Source organism: Oncorhynchus masou, chromosome 33 (genome assembly GCF_036934945.1).
Source record: "Oncorhynchus masou masou isolate Uvic2021 chromosome 33, UVic_Omas_1.1, whole genome shotgun sequence".
Taxonomy (NCBI): Eukaryota; Metazoa; Chordata; class Actinopteri; order Salmoniformes; family Salmonidae; genus Oncorhynchus; species Oncorhynchus masou.
In genome coordinates, this window is record NC_088244.1 from 39531210 (window position 1) to 39550055 (window position 18846).

The 18846-nt window shown below is 41.5% G+C and overlaps 1 protein-coding gene across 3 annotated transcripts in view; it reads right to left on the reverse strand.

Annotated features, from left to right (window-relative positions):
• stat6 (signal transducer and activator of transcription 6, interleukin-4 induced) overlaps nucleotides 1-18846 on the reverse strand; it is a 51286-nt gene that overhangs the window by 24206 nt on the left and 8234 nt on the right. Inside the window, exons 2-9 of one of the 3 annotated variants that reach the window (XM_064957662.1) lie at nucleotides 17680-17842; nucleotides 14681-14826; nucleotides 10504-10646; nucleotides 10238-10382; nucleotides 7108-7191; nucleotides 6568-6757; nucleotides 2538-2647; nucleotides 2046-2194 (exon numbers count right to left, since the gene is read on the reverse strand). In XM_064957662.1, coding sequence (XP_064813734.1) covers nucleotides 2046-2194; nucleotides 2538-2647; nucleotides 6568-6757; nucleotides 7108-7191; nucleotides 10238-10382; nucleotides 10504-10634 — 809 coding nt within the window. In that variant the 5' untranslated portion in view covers nucleotides 10635-10646; nucleotides 14681-14826; nucleotides 17680-17842. The remainder of the gene's footprint in view (nucleotides 1-2045; nucleotides 2195-2537; nucleotides 2648-6567; nucleotides 6758-7107; nucleotides 7192-10237; nucleotides 10383-10503; nucleotides 10647-14680; nucleotides 14827-17679; nucleotides 17843-18846) is intronic. The other 2 variants (XM_064957661.1, XM_064957663.1) reach the window with 2 other exon arrangements.

Sequence of the window (18846 nt, forward strand, 5' to 3'; positions counted from 1 at the left end):
TCTTTTTTACCCTGCCCCGCTACAAAGTTTCTCCCTGCAGGCGATCACTGAGTCCGAGGTGCTAAAGGAGCTCCTTAAACTTCACCCCAAAAAAACATTTAGTTCTTTAAGGTTGCTACCCCTATCATCACCACGCCTATCTTTGACCTTTTTAACCTGTCTCTTCTCTCTGGGAGGTTCCCATTGCTTGGAAGGTAGCCACAGTGGATCCTTTATTTAAAGGGGGAACTCAAGCTGATCCTAACTGTTTTAGGCCAACTTCTATTTTGCCTTGTTTATCAAAAGTGTTGGAAAAGTTGATTATTGACAAGTTAACTGGCTTTCTTGATGTCTATAGTATTCTCTCGGGTATGCAATCTGGTTTCCGCTCAGGTTATGTATGTGTCTCTGCAACCTTAAAGGTCCTAAATGATGTCCTTGATTCTAAACAATGTTGTGCTGCTATTTTTATTGACTTGGCCAAAGCTTTTGATACAGTAGACCATTTCATTCTTGTGGGCCGGCTAAGGAGTATTGGTGTCTCTGACGGGTCTTTGTCCTGGTTTGCAAACTACCTCAAAGAGTGCAGTGTATAAAGTCAGACAATCTGCTGTCTCAACCACTGCGTCTCACCAAGGGAGTACCCCAAGGCTCAATCGTAGGCCCCACGCTCTTCTCAATTTACATCAACAACATAGCTCAAGCAGTAGGAAGCTCTCTCATCCATTTATATGCAGATGATACAGTCTTATACTCAGCTGGCCCCTCTCCGGATTTTGTGTTAAACGCTCTACAACAAAGTGTTCTTAGTGTCCAACAAGCTCTGCCCTTAACCCTGTCTTGAACACCTCAAAAACAAAGGTGATGCGGTTGGTAAGAAGAATGCTCCTTTCCCCACCGGTGTGATTACTACCTCTGAGAGTTTAGAGCTTGAGGTAGTCACCTCTTACAAGTACTTGGGAGTATGGCTAGATGGTACTGTCCTTCTCTCAGCACATATTAAAGCTGCAGACTAAGGTTAAATCTAGACTTGGTTTCCTCTATCGTAATTGCTCCTCTTTCATCACAGCTGCCAAACTAACCCTGATTCAGGTGACCATCCTACCATGCTAGATTACGGAGACTTAATTTATAGATTGGCAGGTAAGGGTTCTCTTAAGCAGCTAGATGTTCTTTACCATTCGGCCATCAGATTTGCCACCAATGCTCCTAATAGGACACATCACTGCACTCTATACTCCTCTGTAAACTGGTCATCTCTGTATACCCGTTGCAAACCCACTGGTTGATACTTATTTATAGAACCCTCTTAGGCCTCACCTATCTGAGATACCTACTGCAGCCCTCATCCTCCACATACAACACCCGTTCTGCCAGTCACATTCTGTTAAAGGTCCTAAAAGCACACACATCCCTGAGTCGTTCCTCTTTTTAGTTTGCTGCAGCTAGCGACTGGAACGAGCTGCAAAAAACACTCAAACTGGACATTTTTATCTCCATCTCTTCATTCAAAGACTCAATGATGGACACTCTTAATGACAATTGTGGCTGCTTTGCAGGATGTATTGTCTCTACCTTCTTGCCCTGTGCTGTTGTCTGTGCCCAATAATGTTTGTACCATGCTTTTGCTGCTACCATGTTGTGTTGCTACCATGTTGTTGTCATTTTGTGTTGATACCATGCTGCGTTTTCATGTGTTGCTGCCATGCTATGTTGTCATCTTAGGTCTCTCTTTATGTAGTGTTGTATCTCTGGTCGTTAGGTGTGTTTGTCCTATATTTTTCATTTTTAAAACCAGCCTCCATCCCTGTAGGAGGCTTTTTGCCTTCTGGTAGGCCGTCATTGTAAATAATAATGTTCTTCACTGACTTGCCTAGTTAAATTTAAAAAATGATGTCTGAGTGATCGAGTCTGTCTGTGTGTAAATAAAAAACAAACAAGAAAAGTGTTGTCTGGTTTGCTTAATATAAGGAATTTTATGTATAGCATTTGCTTTTACTCAAATATGACAAATTCATATGTTTTCCACCACTGCACACACACACACACGCGTGTGCAGGCCTCACCACGTCTGCAGAGGGCTGAGGTTGTCATCGAAGGGGTGTCCAATAGTAGCTTGATGCTGTTCCCACCTCCAGGCTTTGATCCTGTTGATCAGTCGAGACTGACACTTCTCCAGACTAGACACTGCCTCCTGGAGCAGCTGGACACGCTTCTGCAAACAGGCACACACACGAACACACGTACGCACACAGTTTAGCTTACAGAGAGAGAGAGTTATGCAGAGAAAGGCAAACGCAGTTTACAGTACTGGGAAACTCCGACCTCAGGGAGACAAACAGTTCAGACAGGGAGAGACAAACAAAACTAGTTTAGACAGCCCTCCGGCCATAGAGATACACTTAGAGTATAGGTGTAGCAGGGTCATGTTCAGAAGGGCACACCGTCGCAAAATGTTTTAGACAACTTCAGGTATAGTCTCTCATGACAGACATAACAATAGCAGGCTCACATGTGAGAACAACAATTGTATGTGTGTGTGTTACGTAATAGCTTACCTTGGCTATGACTTGGCCATTGTACTCATGCTGTTTGATGTTAGTCTGGAGTTTGGTGACTTCTGACATGCTGGGGTCCATCCCATTGGTCTGGGTCTGCTGGAGAGTGCCTGTCACCCAATTAAATTGAACATTTATTTATTTTATACAGCCAAATGTGGATATTTTTTCCACTAATTGGTCTTTTGACCAACCACATCAGATACTTTCACATCAGCTCTTTTCCAGAGCTGATCTGATTGGTCAATAGACCAATTAGTGAAAAAAATATCAGAATTTGCCATGCTGTGTAAATGCAGTCAAAGTAGCCCTGTCCGAGCCAGAATGGCCCATAAGCCGGGAGCCTGTTTCTATAGCGTGAGGCAGCTGTACAAGTCAGGGGAGAACGACTGCCCCCTCTCACTGAAGCCAAGGAAGTTCAAGGATGACCGCGGTACTGCAGGCATTGTTAGCAAAACAGGATCCCCCATTATAGTGAATGGAAAAATTACTATCTTCGTGGTTAATCTTAGTGTAAAAAATAAATAAAAATTTAAGACAATCATGGTACCAATAATTGCTTCTAACACAACAGATGTATGTCCTTGAACGGATTATTTTAAAATTGTGCACAGAAGAAGTTATAAGGATAATTGAGTTGCTTTTGGCAGCCTGCAGTAACCATATAAGTTGCTTCTAGCCCCTTCTTATTAATGGTATCTGTTGCTTTTATACATGTCCTACTACTCAAAAGTCGTCTTAATTCTCACTCCAAAACCTCCAGTGGCTTATTTCTCAAATTTACATGTTTTGTTTCTAAATGTTTGCACAAGAGTGAAGGTTTCCTGCGAGAGAGTAAAGGTTAATGTGATTGGATGTTAATTATTTGACTCGGCTACCTGTATTTGACATTGTGTTGTTATTTCGCTGAACACTAGATGGCTTAATTTGATTTTTGGCAGTGAGAAAAAAACATCACCCAAACGTATAGCCCCGTTGAAAAATCTAAATGGACTATTTGAAAATGTGAATCACATTTTTATTATACCCCGACGGCATTGGGAATGGTTTGGGAATAGCCGTTCTAGAGGTTCCTATCTAGTTTCCTGCCATTCTAGGGAGTTTTTTGTTGCCAACTGCTTCTACATCTGCATTGCTTGCTCATTGGGGTTTTATGCTGGGTTCTGTATAAGCATTTGCTGATGTAAAAAGGGCTTTATAAATACATGTGATTGATCAAACCATGTTTGGCTGTGAAAGCCATGATTTCCATTGTGGAAGACCCGTTTCATATGAATTGACTTAATCTTGACACCATAGGGATTACAAACAGACTCTGCTACATCAAGCTGCTTCTAGCATTGAATTGGAATAGAATGTGATTGGCCAGGTTCTCAAACTAACAACAGTGAGGAGTCTGGAATAGGAGTTGACCTTAGGGGTCAAACTAAATTCCTCAGAATAACTATGAACCACATACACTACATGACCAAAAGTATGTAGACACCTGCTCGGCAATAAATTTGTTCCAAAATCATGGGCAATAATATTGAATTGGTTGTCAATTTGCTGCTATGACAGACTTCCACCCTTCTGGCAAGACATTCCACAAATTGTTGGAACATTGCTGCGGGGACTTGCTTGCATTCATCCACAAGAGCATTAGTAAGGTTGGGCACTGATGTTGGGCGATTAGGCCTGGCTTGCAGTTGGCGTTCCAATACAACCCAAAGTTGTTCGATGGGGTTGAGGTCAGGGTTCTGTGCAGGCCAGTCAAGTTTTTCCACACCAATCTTGACACACCATTTCTATATGGACTTCGCTTTGTGCAAGGGGGCATTGTCATGCTGAAACAGGAAAGGGCCTTCCTCAAACTGTTTCCACAAAGTTGGAAGCGTAGAATAGTCTAGAATGTCATTGTATGCTGTAGCGTTAAGATTTCCTTTAACTGGAACTAAGAGGCCTAGCTCGAACCACAAAAAAACGCCCCAGGCCATTATTCCTCCTCCAACCACCAAACTGTACAGTTGGCACTATGCATTCGGACAGGTACCCAGATTCGTCCATCGGACTGCCAAATGGTGAAGCATGATTCATCACTCCAGAGAACGCGTTTCCACTGCTCCAATGGCAGCAAGCTTTACACCACTCCAGCCGATGCTTGGCATTGCGCATGGTGATCTTAGGCTTGTGTGCGTCTGCTCAGCCATGGAAACCCATGTCATGAAGCTCCAGACAAATAGTTCTTGTGCTGACGTTGCTTCGAGGCAATTTGGAACTCTGTAGTGAGCGTTGCAAACGAGGACAGACGATTTTTAGAGCTACACGCTTCAGCACTTGCTGGTCCCGTTCTGTGAGCTTGTGTGGCCTAACACTTTGCGGCTGAGCCATTGTTGCTCCTAGATGTTTTCACATCAAAATAACAGCACTTACAGCTGACCGGGGAAGCTGTAACACTGCAGAAATTTGACAAACTATCTTGTTGGAAAGGTGGCATCCTATGACGGTGCAATGTTTAAAGTTACTGAGCTCTTTAATATGGGCCATTCTACTGCCAATGTTTGTCTATGGAGATTTCATGGATGTGTGCTCGATTAGACTGAAATAACCAAATCCACTAATTTGAAGGGGTGTCCACATACAGTGGGGCAAAAAAGTATTTAGTCAGCCACCAATTGTGCAAGTTCTCCCACTTAAAAAGATGAGAGGCCTGTAATTTTCATCATAGGTACACTTCAACTAGACAGACAAAATGAGAAAAAAAACGTGAGAGCCAGAAATCTTGCTTGTTTGTAGGTGACCAAATACTTATTTTCCACCATAATTGCAAATAAATTCATAAATAATCCTACAATGTGATTTTCTGGAGAGAAAAAAATGCTCATTTTGTCTGTCATAGTTGAAGTGTACCTATGATGAAAATTACAGGCCTCTCTCATCTTTTTAAGTGGGAGAACTTGCACAATTGGTGGCTGACTAAATACTTTTTTTGCCCCACTGTACATGTATTGTAGCTGACAAAGTAGTATGAGCATGAGTAATAATCCATACAGTATATTTAGGTTGTGTCTCAAGTGGCAACTGACCAATTCCCTATACATAGTGCACAACTTTTTAACGGAGCCCATGGGCCCTGGTCAACAGTAGTGCATTATATAAGGAATAGGGTGCCATATGGGGGCCAATTTGTCAGAACATTTAACCCAGATCAAATAAGTATGTTGTGTTAAATTCTGTAGCTTCCTTCCATATTTGTATAGGTTCCAACTGGCTCAACTGGTAAGTTGACAAAAAATGTATGGACTCAATATACAGTATTTTTGGATAAAAATGTCTGCTGAGTGGCATATTGGGACGAATCCATAAAGGGACAAGTCCAAGTCCAATTCCAAGTCTCAAGTCCAAGTCTCATTTTACGTCACATCCCATAAAAGTCCATGCATGACTAAGGGGGAAATATTACTTAAAGACATGCTCTGGAAATTTAGCGACAACTATTTTTTAAACTTGAGCTGAATGTGTCAATGTGTAGTTCATACATGCATAATCTATGAGCAGAATTACTGTTTTATCTCAATTAGCCACAAAATCCCTCGTTTAAAAGCGACTGTTTACTGGAAGCTGTGCGGCACCATTTTTCCTACATTTCCTCCCACACGGACCAGCCCACTAGCAATTTGAGTTCCAGCCAATGAGATTCAGAACCTCGCCATTTAAGTGACAGGTAGCAAGATGCACAATGACGTGGTGCATATGATGTATGCACGCTGTAAGTCAATGTTTTATTAAAAACTACTAAATAGGGCCACTTTTGGCTCGTGAGCGCTACTTTCAGCGCTACTGGCTAAAAAGTATACAAAGTACCAGAGAATCTCTTTATCCCCAGCCATCTCACGCCCCGGAATGGATTCATAGTTCCGCTTCTCCCATAACTATTTGCTATGCAAATGCTCATCTCGAATTAGCATTGCGGCTAAGTGTGACATGTTTTGCTATGGGGAAATGCTAACTGTTCCCCGTCTTAGTAATACGTGTCTTTGGTAATTCTCACCCTGCATGGACTCATAGTTCTGCCTCTCCCAGTTGAGCTCCTCCTGCAGCTGGTGTATCTGCTGTCTGCAGTCCTGGATCTCAAGCACCTTGAGCACAAGCAGGTCCACGTCTCTGGTGGGGGGCGCTGCAGCCATGGAATCCTGGGCTGGTGGTTGAGAGAAGCGGGCTAGGGCCGGGAACTGGGTAGACTGTGGATGGGGGAGACAAAGTATTAGAGGTGTGTCTGGTGGTGGGTGGGGGCAGGGCCCATGGGGTCCTGGACTGGGTTGGGGCCAGGGGGAAGTGGAGTGAGGGGATTTGGGTAAACTATGGAGGAGGGGGGCGGACTGGTATTACCTATTATGCCCACATATTAAACATTCAAATGTTTTAAAAGTCAAATGTAAAAAAGTAAACATTTTTTACACGCAGCTTTCTTATCATGTTAACAATCCAAAACATATTTTGTGTTGGAAGTGAACTTTTGTGGTTTCTGTGGCCCTCCTATGTGCCACAAGACTGTGTTGGCACGCTGAGCTAAAGGCTCTGTTTCACTTACCGCCTGACTGAGCAGCTCTCTCTCCTTCCTCAGGACATCCCTGACTGTGAGTACCAGCTGGAAAGGTTGGGAGCGGAACATATTCTGGAAGACAGGCAGAGTTCCCATCATACACCAGACCACATCCACATAGTCAGGTCAGTTGATTCAATATAAGATGACATTATTACTGAGGACAACATGTTCCCTCTGAGTACTGAGAACTGTTAGACTGGTCCTAGATCTGTTTGTGCTATCTTGCTAACTCCACGTGTGACAATTCCATAAGGACTTGGCTCGAGAGTAGAAACAGACTGGCACCTAGGCTACTGAACTGTATGTTTTCAAACCTGTATTTTCAGTTTCTCTGTCTACAGTTTCTCTCTCTACACACACCACAGTGTGTGTGTGTGTGTGTGTGTGTGTGTGTGTGTGTGTGTGTGTGTGTGTGTGTGTGTGTGTGTGTGTGTGTGTGTGTGTGTGTGTGTGTGTGTGTGGACTTGACCAGAATGTCCTGACAAACTAGGAAAACAAGAACAATACTGAAAAGTAAATATGCTCTTTTAGGTTTAAGGTTTAGGGTCAAATGCCCACACCAGTAGAAATCCACTATTTAGAGCTGAAAGACGATGGCCGAAGATTACCCATAATGTTGCCAACAATTTAAGTCAACAAGGTATTGTTTTAGTTCAAGTGTGATATACACTGTGTACAAAACATTAGGAACACCTGTTCTTTCCATGACATAGACATAGACTGACCAGGTGAATCCAGGCGAAAACTATGATCCCTTATTGATGTCACTTGTTAAATCCACTTTAATAAATGCAGATGAACGGGAGAAGACAGGTTAAAGAATGATTTTTAAGCCTTGAGACACAGAGTTTCCCATGCGGGTCAAAAATGGACCACCACCCAAAGGACATCGAGATAACTTGACACAACTGTGGGACGCATAGGCGTCAACATGGGCCAGCATCCCTGTGGAACGCTTTCGACACCTTGCAGAGTCCATGCCCTGAAGAATTGAGGCTGTTCTGATGGCAAATATTAGGAAAGTGTTCCTAATGTTTTGCACACTCAGTGTATTAGGGCTTGAAGTGACACATCCGAAATGCCCACTTTATACAAAACCATGAGCTAGGTTAGGTTAGCAAGATAGTTAGCTAGGTAGCTACATAAGGTTAGCATGCTAGCTAGCAACACTGACAGCGCTGTCAGTGGCGTATTTGTTGATGTTTATCAGCTCCATGTAGAGATTCCCCCCAAAATTTGTGAATGTGTATAAATAGCCTTCGTCCGCTGGTGTAACCTAAACATGCATTTCCTCTCTAGGACAGGAAATTGCTTAGATATAGTGTCATCAACTTCCTCAGGGGGGTCCCTCTAGGTTAGGGTTAGGTTTATCCCCACCACCTTCTTCAAAACTGTTTAGAATTGAATATCTGAAGAAGTGCAAGCTATTGTTAATCACTCCCTGTTCACAGTCACTTTCCCCACTGCAGTAAAAACTACTATGTGTCTGAAGAAAAGTAATCGAGATTCTTCAGCTGTTATACATTTTCGGCCACTCTCCAACCTTCTATTCTTAAGTACATTTCTGGAGAAATAGATTTTTAAACAGCTAAATGATTTTTTAAGCTCTAGCTGTATTTTTGAAAAAGTCCTATCTGTTTTTGGTGCCCACCACAGTACAGACAGCCTTAGTTAAAGTGGTTTATTATCTTAGAGCCAACACAAATGCCAAACAGCTCTCTTGTACTCTTGGATTTAAGTGCTGCATTCGACACTGTTGACCATGATGTCCTTCTGGACTGAATGGAGAGGTGGGTTGGTCTCTGATCCAGCTCTAAATTTTGTTCAGGGCCTATAGTATTTAACTGGTCAAGAGTTTGTTACCCTTGGTGAACATAACTCAGAGAAAATAGATATCACGTGGCGTTCCACAAGGTTCGATTTTGGGTCCGTTACTGTTCAGTTTATAAATGTTACACCTTGGCAGCGTTACCAGATAGCACAGCATTGATTTTCACTGCTACACAGAAAATACCACGCTTTACATGTATGTGTCATTTACTTTAGCTCCACGGATATATTTTAAGACTGTATTGATTTACAGTTTTTCTTTTTCTTTGTCCAAACAGAATGGACTTGTTCAAAACAATTAACAAACTTACACCAAACCAATTACCTCCATCAAAACATACAACTTATTATCTAATGAAAACTCATTTCAATCAATCGTTACATAATGGCCCAATAAATACTAACTACAACTATCAATATACCCTAACATGGTTAGCCTTCTTTTATACAGTATGTCTGTGCCATTTGTTGGTACTATAATTATAGTATGACCTTAAAAGGTAAGTAAACATATTATCACATCATGGTCTGCATTAGTGTTTCCCAAAAATGTTTTTTTTTACCAAAGATGAGCAATGCAGAAAGAATGTCACTCAAGAGCATGAACATCCATAAACAAAAGGCTTCAATTCACCTTTTTCCATTTCATCTGAGGGCCCCTCTATCTCTCCTTTGTCCTTGCCCTCGGCCTCTTGGCCCATTCTTGCAAACAGCAACTCAGAGGTGAACTCTTTTATGCCTGAATTAAGGACTGATTGTTGATCAAACAATTGTGCGAGGAAGTTTTGCACAAGTGCAAAAGAGGTTCCCATTCATTCGAGTAATTTGTATCAGCTGTGACCAAATGTGTTTTTTAAATGATTTACACAACTGAGTTTTGCGTCTTTTGTAGAGTTGAGTTTACTGTATAGCAACAATGTGCTTAGCATTTGCATTGTGTGTGAAATCAATGAGAAATGACTTACAGTTTTGCGAAAAAGAATACTGTTGTGCTCATTATGTTATGATGGAGATCAAGTGGAACCCAGTTTCATTAAAAGTGACAGTAAATACTTGGATGGCTCACAACTTCCTCCAGCTAAATCAAGATAAGACTGAGATTCTTATTGTTGGACAGAAAGAGAATCTGTCCACACATTTTAATTTCCCGGGCAATAAAAATAAAAAACTCAGTAAAAAAATGTTGGGGTTAGGGAAAATAGGATTTTGAATGCGAATCCATTTTTACCAGTGTGTGTGTGTGTGTGTTTGGTGGAGAGGATAAGTGTGTGTGTATCTACTGTACCATGTTCCTGGAGATACGCTGCAGCCTCATCCTCTCCACCACATTGGGGTTCTGCCCGGCTAGATTCTGTAGGCAGGATATGATCTGATCGAGCAGGGTCAGAGCCTGGGGCTCCTGGTCTACCTTCTCTGGTTCAAAGTCCTCCCTGGGGAGGGAAGAAAGAAAGCGAGAGAGAGGTGTGTTTAGGGTGTGTTTGTGTATCCACTTTCCCACTTTTATTTGTCAAAATTCAGACTGTATGTATATGCTATATGTGTGTGTCATACCATCTCTGCTCCTCGATCCAGTTGGCCAGGTAGCACCTGACGTCCATGGGAAAGGAGGGGGAGTAGAGCTCGTTGAGGATCTGTGTGGCCAGATAGGGGATCAGCTGTTTCATCTGCGTCCACTGTGCCATGGTGAAGCAGAGCTGGAAGAGACAGGAATAAAGGCCATTGGATGATGTAATATATCCATAAACATATAGTCTGCATCACAAATAGCACCCTATTCCCTATATAGTGCACAATGTTTTACCAAACCCTTTGGCTCAATCCATTCAAAGCCACATTGCTGTGTTATTAACAGTTAATGTGGCAGCGAATGTAGCTTTGATTGAATTCCATCTTAAACCAAAGGGAATAGGGAATATTTGAGATAAATCTGTGAATATAAATCCATTATAAAGAGGTCTTTTTTTTTTTTTAGAGATTGACACGAGGTCAATGTAGGGTCAATGCAAACACCAAAACACCAAAACACCAGAGGGGTACACTACAAAGCAGGATCAGGATTGCGGATGTAGTCTTTACATTTTTTTTTGAAAGATAAGCTTGAAATGGGCATGGTCTAATTGATTTAATAAAAAAAAAATAAATATATATATATCTAAGTTTAGCTATAGTTATTTCTTGTTGCTTATCAAAGTTAGCTGGCTAACTCCTCGATTCTGCTTTGTAGTATACCCCTCGGAACAGTCACTGTGTTTACAGTCACTTCCAGACATGTCAATTATTATCCTAACTCAGTAATAAAATAACATACAGTAAGTCCCCAACAGGACAGTGGAGGGACTGAGACAAGTAAAATGTTTCATCATTGTCCATCTAGTGTTATGTTAATAACGCAATGCCATCACCCCTTAACAGATTAAAGCAACAAAAACGTTGCTGTGAGAACGACAGAAGAAATGCGGTGCAAATGCAAGACATGCCGAGCAGACAATACATCGCAGTAGGATAAACAGTACAGAACAAGACAGGACAGTCGTGAGACTGATCCCCAATCTATTTTGGTCTGAGTTTTCTAAATCTGAAACACATGGAGGAGAGGCTAACACAAGACATGAAGGCAGTAAAAGTCTGTGAGCAAAGTGAGGATATAGAGAGGGTCAAGTCCCCAACAAGACAATATAATGCCGACCCCCCCCCAATCTATCTGGTTCTGGGTGTTCTGAAATCTGTTTTGGGGAGGACAGGAGAGGCTAGCACTTCCTGTGTTGTCTTTATCTTTGGCCCACAGGTGTAGCTATACTAGAGCCAAGAGATGACAATACAGAAATTACGGTATTGTTTGTGTTGTTACACATAGCTGAATATTGTCACATCTTAATACACCTACAGCCTATTTTCACCTGTAAAACAAAAGGTAAAGAGAAAAAGTAAAGAGTGGTATTATTGTGTAACATGGGGTGAAAAGCACCAATACTGTATCTGATACTGTAGAACTGGGACGATAAACTGAAAATGATCAACACTGACCATACGGATCACTTATCACAAGCATTTTGACGATAATGTTCATAACGATAAGTAGCCTATACTAGAGAAATGTGAGGTTTGAAATTAATTATATTTCTCAAACAGTTCTACAGCTGCAACATCGAGAGCATCCTGGTTGCATTACTGCCTGGTTTAGCAATTGCTCGGCCTCTGACCGCAAGGCACTACAGAGGGTAGTGCGTACGGCCCAGTACATCACTGGGGCTAAGCTGCCTGCCATTCAGGACCTCTACACCAGGCGGTGTAGGAGAAAGGCCCTAAAAATTGTCAAAGACTCCAGCCACCCCAGTCATAGACTGTTCTCTCTACTACCGCATGGCAAGCGGTACCGGAGTGCCAAGTTTAGGACAAAAAGGCTCCTCAACAGTTTTTACCCCCAAGCCATAAGACTCCTGAACAGGTAATCAAATGGCTACCCGGTCTATCTGCATAGTGTCCCGCCACCCGCCAACCCCTCTTTTACACTACTGCTGCTCTCTGTTCATCATATATGCATGTCACTTTAACCATGTCTTCATGTACATACTACCTCAATCAGCCTGACTAACCGGTGTCTATATGTAGCCTCGCTACTTTTATAGCCTCGCTACTGTATATAGCCTGTCTTTTTACTGTTGTTTTATTTCTTTACTTACCCATTGTTCACCTAACACCCTTTTTGCACTATTGGTTAGAGCCTGTAAATAAGCATTTCACTGTAAGGTCTACACCTGTTGTATTCAGCGCATGTGACAAATAAACTGATTTGATGGGTGATTGTTAATGGGGCAATTGATGGCGACAACCATCAAACTAGTAGTGGTAGTTTAAAGGATAATAAAATAAAAAAATGTGGTGCACATTAATGTTATAAACGTATTGCTCTATTTTATCGTTAATCAATTCAGGAAAGTTATCGCATGATGGATGTTTGGCGATAGCGCCCAGCCCTATGACTAGGACCCAGTTTAGTGGCGCTACAACACTTTCACTTCTTCCTCTTCTCTACAGTATATGGCTGTGTGACCTACATCCAAAATGGACCCCTATTCACTACATAATGCACTACATTTGACCAGAGCCCATCAAAAGTAGTGCACAATGTAGGGAATAGGGTGCAATTTGGTACGTAGCCTATTGCACCATTTGGGAAGCAACCTATGGCTAGCCCCATGGTTTCCTGTTTCTCTCTAACTGTACTGTACTGTCAGTTGGCATGTTTGAAGTGCAGAATTCCTAATCTTGGTCACATACTGTGATTAGTATTTATTTGGAGTGCAAGACCCGTATTCACAGAAAGTCTCAGAGTATTCATATAATTGTATTCATTATGATCTAAAGGGGAAATAGGATCGTATATCAGCCCTCTTACTTTAAAACTCTTTGTGAATACGAGCCCAGACTGCAATGTAGTTCATCTTAAACACGCACTTTGAAAATGAGCAATCACCTGCTATTCTAGTCAAAGAGCTCTTCCTTAGTGAAAACATTTCCTGGCTCCTAAATGGCACCCTATTACCTTTAAAGTGCCCCCCCCACATACTTTTGTATATACTGTACCAGTCGAAAGTTTGGAAAACTCAGTCGGTGTCTCAACTTGCTGTTGAGAATTAGAATAATAGAACACACCAGGTGCAATTTAAAAATCTGGTTGTGCATCAGCAGTCATTTAATTAGCCCATGTCAGCTAACACTTTTTAGATTGGCAAGTTAGTCTAGCGGCCAGCTATCTAAACTTAAAGTAAGCATGGTCAAATTACCGACCAGGGTGGGGCCCACTGATCATCAGTTATCATATTATTAAGATACTTTGTACCTGTTTCCTCCAGCATCTTCACAAGGTCCTTTGCTGTTGTTCTGGGATTGATTTGCACTTTGATTTGCACCAAAGTACGTTCATCTCTAGGAGACCTCATCCTTCCTGAGCAGTATGACGGCTGCGTGGTCCCATGGTGTTTACACTTGCAAACTATTGTTTGTACAGATGAACGTGGTACCTTCAGGCATTTGGAAATTGTTCCCAAGGATGAACCTGACTTGTGGAGGTCGACAATTTTTCTGAGGTCTTGGCTGATTTCTTTTGATTTTCCCATGATGTCAAGCAAGAGGCACTGAGTTTGAAGGTAGGCCTTGAAATACACCCACAGGTACACCTCCAATTTACTCAAATTATGTCAATTAGCCTATCAGAAGCTGCTAAAGACATTACATAATTTTCTGGAATTTTCCAAGCTGTGTAAAAGCACAGTCAACTTAGTGTATGTAAACTTCTGATCCTGTGGAATTGTGATCCAGTGTAATAAGTGAAATAATCTGTCTGTAAACAATTATAGTAACAATTACTTGTAAGTAGATGTCCTAACCGACTTGCCAAAACTATAGTTTGTTCACAAGAAATTTGTGGAGTGGTTGAAAAACAAGTTTTAATGACTCCAATCTAAGTTTATGTAAACTTCCAACTTCAACTGTATATTGGGCCTCTAAGGCAGCAGCTTCTGTAACTAGATTAATGCTGGTTTGTTTAGTATAGCTTAACCAAAACATTTGGCATAAGAACGTATGCTACTCAAAGCATTTGAGCACGTGGATCTGATAAACAGAGAGCTAGATCTCTTCGTGGCCATATAATAGAATAGGATGGACATTTGTCTACATCATCACCATACATAAATTATTAAAAAACATCAGACTAATCCAAACATACCTTTTTACTGCGCTTTCTGACTCACTGACCAGTGTTAAGACAAGGACTCTTCTGAAGACTTTAGGAAAAGGCAGCAGCACAAAGGCAGCTCTATGAGGACACTCTCATCCTGTCCGGTGTTAGTGGGAACCTCCTGCTCTTCACTCCTAGAGTTAGAACATGTTATGTAGGTGTCACTCCAAAATATTACAGTACACAATACAGATTTAAAAACCACATTGTGGACACTGTAGGCAACCATAGTATGCAATCATAGTACATCATGTCACTGGTATCACCTATCATACATTAGATTACCTATACACCATTGGTATCCTATGGAATAAACAGTTACTTCTCAGTCAATTTGACCGGAACTTGATGTATCAAGGTTGAAATTGATGTAAGGATTGAGATGAGGAAATGTTGAGTTTAGCAAGAACTTTCTGGGATTACATAATTATTCAGATATCCTAATTAAACCGCAAACTGCTTAAATAGACACACACACACGCCCACGCGCACGTGAGCAAGTGCACACACACACAATGCATGCATGAGCACATACACACGCACACACATACACACACACATACACTGCTGGATTATTGTTGTGTTATGATGGGAGATAGAGCTTTAATACAGGTTTTCTTTATCACTTTGGTGTCATTTTCACAAGTATGTGCTACAACTCTAAGCACAAAAATCTAAACAGATCATCGAAATGGCTCATGTTTCAAAACACTAAGCACATTTGCAATTGACTGAAGACAACAAACAAATACAAACTATATACACTACCATTTAAAAGTTTGGGGTCACTTAGAAATGTCCTTGTTTTTGAAAGAAAAGCACATTTTTTGTCCATTAAAATAACATCAACTCTGGGATGCTGGCCTTCTATGCAGAGTTGCAAAGAAAAAGCTATATCACAGACTGGCCAATAAAAAGAAAAGATTAAGATGGGCAAAATAACACAGACACCGAACAGAGGAACTCTGCCTAGAAGGCCAGCATCCCAGAGTCGCCTCTTCACTGTTAATGTTGAGACTGGTGTTTTGTGGGTACTATTTAATGAAGCTGCCAGTTGAGGACTTGTGAAGCGTCTGTTTCTCAAACTAGACACGCTAATGTACCTCCCCTCTTTCTCAGTTGTGCACCGGGACCTCCCAATCCTCTTTCTATTCTGGTTAGAGCCATGTTTGCGCTGTTCTGTGAAGGGAGTAGTACACAGCGCTGTGCGAGATCTTCAGTTTCTTGGCAATCTCTTGCATGGAATAGCCTTCATTTCTCAGAACAAGAACAGACGGACGCGTTTCAAAAGAAAGGTCTTCGTTTCTGGCCATTTTGAGCCTGTAAATCGAACATACAAATGCTGATGCTCCAGATACTCAACTGGTCTAAATAAGGCCCATTTTATTGCCCTTTAATCAGCACAACAGTTTTCAGCTGTGCTATCATAATTAAAAAAGTGCTTTCTAATGATCAATTAGCCTTTTAAAATTATAAACTTGGATTAGCTAACACAAAATGCCATTGGAACACAGGAGTGATGGTTGCTGTTAATGGGCCTCCGTAAGCCTATGTAGATATTCCATAAAAAATCTGCTGTTTCCAGCTACACAATACTCATTTACAACATTAACAACATCTGCACTGTATTTCTGATCAATTTGATGTCATTTTAACAGACCAAAAATGTATGTTCTCTTTCAAAAACAAGGACATTTCTAAGTGACCCCAAATTTTTGAACAGTAGTGTACATAAGTGTTATCAGTTTAGAGTTGAAACCGTTTAAAATGCAGGCCCCTATCCCACCCCTCTGGAAATGTCTTTCTCAAATCAAAGGATACAAATCACATTCTGTGCATGTGTTATAAACACACACGTTTCTCACGGTTCTCTTTTTACTCACCCTCTTCTGAACCCTCAACCAATTTGGTCGATAGGATGATGTAGCCTATCTCTCTGCCTCAAATTTCAGAACAGCTGCGGTTTGAACGAAGGTTCCAAAAAGTGCAAATATAAAGTATTCAGACCACTTGACTTTTTCAAAACATTTTTACATTACAGCCTTGTTCTAAAACGGATTAAATTATTTTATCAATCTACACACAATACCCCATACTGAGAAAGCAAAAGCAGTGTTTTAAAAATGTATTACAAATAAAAAACAGAAATATCTTATTTACATAATTATTCAGACCTTTTACTATTAGAATCTAAATTGAGCTCAGGTGCATTCTGTTTCCATTGATCATCCTTGAGATGTTTCACAACTTGATTGCAGTACACCTGTGATAAATTCAATTGATTGGACATGATTTGGAAAGACTCACACCTGTCTATATAAGGTCCCGCAGTTGACAGTGCAGGTCAGAGCAAAAGCCAAGCCATGAAGTCAAAGGAATTATCCGTAGAGCTCCGAGACAGGATTGTGTCGAGGAACAGATCTGGGGAAGGGTACCAAAACATTTTTTCAGCATTGAAGGTCCCCAAGAACACAGCAGCCTCCATCATTCTTAAATGGATGAAGTTTGGAACCACCAAGACTCTTCCTAGAGCTGGCCGCCCGGCTAAACTGAGCAATCGCCCGGCCAAACTGAGCAATCAGGCATTTATGGTAGAATGGCCAGACAGAAGCCACTCCTCAATAAAAGGCACGACAGCCCGCTTGGAATTTGCCAAAAGGCACCTACAGGACACAAGCTTCTCTGGTCTGATGAAACCAAGATTGAACTCTTTGGCCTGAATGCCAAGCGTCACCGTGACGTGGTAAGGTCGGACCCAGGTGCAGAGAAGAGACCAGATGAGGAATCAGTGGTTAAGGATAAACATATTACTTTACTGAGAAACAGTAGCCACAGGATCACAGTACACTTGAGAAAAAACCCCACTTAGTCTCCAAAACCTCACTCAGGAAACAAACACACACGGTAAACATTTCAAGCTTCTGCAAAGGACAACAGAAAACATACCTCTTTTAACAGAGAAACCATAATGAGTAAATTGGACACACCTGAGTGTGTAATGTCTCTAGGACGGTCTCTGCCGCCCACTGGTGACAGGTGGAACCATGACAGTCATGTCTGGCGGAAACCTGGCACCATCCCTACGGTGAAGCATGGTGGTGGCAGCATCATGCTGTGGGGATGTTTTTCAGTGGCAGGGAGACTGGGAGACTAGTCAGGATTGAGGGAAAGACGAACGGAGCAAAGTACAAAGAGATCCTTGATGAAAACCTGCTACAGAGCTCTCAGGACTTTAGACTGGGGCAAAGGTTCACCTTCTAACAGTACATTGATCTGAAGCACACAGCCAAGACAACACAGGAGTGGCTTCGGGACAAGTCTCTGAATGTCCTTGAGTGGCCCAGCCAGAGCTCAGACTTGAACTCGATCGAACATCTCTGGTGAGACCTGTGCAGCAATGGTCCCCATCCAACCTGACAGAGCTTTAGAGGATATGCAGCGAAGACTGGGAGAGACTCCCCAAATACAGCTGTGCTAAGCTTGTAGCGTTATACCCCCAAAAAACTCAAGGCTGTAATCAGTGGCGGTTCTAGCTTGTATGGCTCCCTGGGCAACCCCCCCATATCACCTATACCTAATTCTGAATACTTATGTAAATGTCAATGGGTCTGAATGCTTTCTGAATGCACTGTGTAGCCAGCAGTCTGCCTCCTGTTTAGCCAATGTTCGCAATGATGATGAAAAAATAACAGTAAATCGCTATTGACTGACTGTCTGTGTCTTGCTTGTTTGATATGCTGTGTAGGCTACATATAGCTTGCCTAAATAGCTGCATGTCACTCCCCTCCAGAAAAATAACATTAAATTACTTTTCAACCTTTAAGAAAAATATAGTTTACTTAACTAAAGTTACAGTTCGATACTTCCAAACAACCTTGTGAAAAAATATAATATCTAAATCTGAAATGTCATAGGCTACAAATTGCAAGAACAGATCACTCTGTAGTCAAATGGTAACAGAATGTGTGATTTAGCCTATTAAAAAAAAAAAAAGTGATATTCGGCACACAAAAAGTGTTTCTTGTCAGAATTAGGCAGGTCTGATGCCAGAAAAGAAGGAAATTCTTGCCTACTTTACCCATATGTCATTTTATTTAAAAAAAAAAAGTAGTGTGTAAATCCACTAGTTAGCTACACCACTACATGGCAAAAAA